The following is a 1,319-nucleotide window of genomic DNA, read 5'->3' on the forward strand; positions in this document are numbered from 1 at the left end:
ATTCCGCCTTATTTTGAACTCTACAAGTTTGATAGACAATTATGATCAATTGAAGAACTTCCTAGCCGCCAAGAAGAAAGAAAGGAGCGTGTTCTTGAAGAGAAATGTGTAGCAGCAGGCAATATCACTAGAGAAATGCTGCGAGTGGAGATCCGCTCTTTGCTAAACGAAGTTGGCCTTCAACGGAGTATGGTAAGCCCTACATTGCAGACCCGACCAGCACCTTCTCGTCAGTACCATCTACGGGGTGGAGAATTTCACGTATTTCCTAGAGATTTCAATTACCCCAGTATCGACCCATTGGGGGCATGGATGCTATGGTGGTTTGGGAATCCTAATCTCAATTATCCATCATATTAAGGAATATCACCAGATGACCTGGGCACACTACAGTAAAAAGCCGTTTTGTCAGAATGGTCAATTATGATGCGCCATATTATACATGGCATCGAGGACAAGCTCGGCTCGCCAATGCCAGAAGTCAACGACGAGAAACACGCCATTGACCTGTGTAAAATCGGATAGAAAACGCTGCGCTTAAAACCGAGCAAGCGTAAGCGTAGATCTGAGCAACTTTAACTTACAACTGTGCTGAGACTTGTCCGACAAGCCGGCCAAGACGAAGCCAACGAAGAAGCAAAGGAATACTGTAAGCTTAGAAACTAATAACAGCAGCGTTTACTGTACAGACTTGTTGTTTTTAACCAATCAAATCATGTTTTTATATCGTCGCAGAATTCATCTTACGTTGAGTGGCACAGCTGTAAATTAAACCCTGTATTGGACCGATTCCCGCATCTCAAACAGTCGTCACAGATCTCAAACTCAGGAATAAGTGCATAACCACTACGACTAGGAATCTAGGACCCTGGCCCAGACTCAAATTCTGGCGGAACCTCCTCCGCCAGATTGTTTGATACGGAATAAACTCTTATACAAACCTTTCCCTAGTGACTTCGTAAACACATTTTTGCGCGCCAACACTGTCATATCCCGACGCACAGGCACCGCGTACTACTTCACTATCCGACATCACGATACACACACTGCGGAAGGGGAACTGCGGCCATTTTCGAGTGTAATTTTGGAAGCATCATAATTCAGATTCCCATTCAAATTAACAACTTTTGAAGAAGAGGGCAGTACTTGTTCTTGTGCTCGTCGTCGCCGTGGAAGGCAATGAGTCAATGAAGAAGCGGTCACCAAGGCTGGCCTTCACCTCGCTACACATCTAAACCTCCTGTAAGATGGTCTATAGTGCTCAAACGCCAAGGTCTTCGTTACAACAACACACAAACTTTTCAATTTCACCGGAGCGG

General features: G+C 45.0%; 2 protein-coding genes across 2 annotated transcripts; both read left to right on the forward strand.

Moving 5' to 3' along the window:
- Positions 1-135: 135 nt before the first annotated feature.
- PPTG_21492 (hypothetical protein) lies at positions 136-338 on the forward strand (the record flags this gene model as incomplete). The annotated part of the gene is made up of 2 exons (XM_008897503.1): positions 136-192; positions 273-338. The coding sequence occupies 2 exons, from the start codon at positions 136-138 to the stop codon at positions 336-338; spliced, it is 123 nt and encodes a 40-aa protein (XP_008895751.1).
- Positions 339-423: 85 nt separating this feature from the next.
- PPTG_21493 (hypothetical protein) lies at positions 424-525 on the forward strand (the record flags this gene model as incomplete). The annotated part of the gene is made up of 1 exon (XM_008897504.1): positions 424-525. One exon carries the CDS (start codon positions 424-426, stop codon positions 523-525), a length of 102 nt encoding a protein of 33 aa, XP_008895752.1.
- Positions 526-1,319: the final 794 nt, after the last annotated feature.

Source organism: Phytophthora parasitica, assembly GCF_000247585.1.
Source record: "Phytophthora parasitica INRA-310 unplaced genomic scaffold supercont2.5, whole genome shotgun sequence".
Taxonomy (NCBI): domain Eukaryota; phylum Oomycota; class Peronosporomycetes; order Peronosporales; family Peronosporaceae; genus Phytophthora; species Phytophthora nicotianae.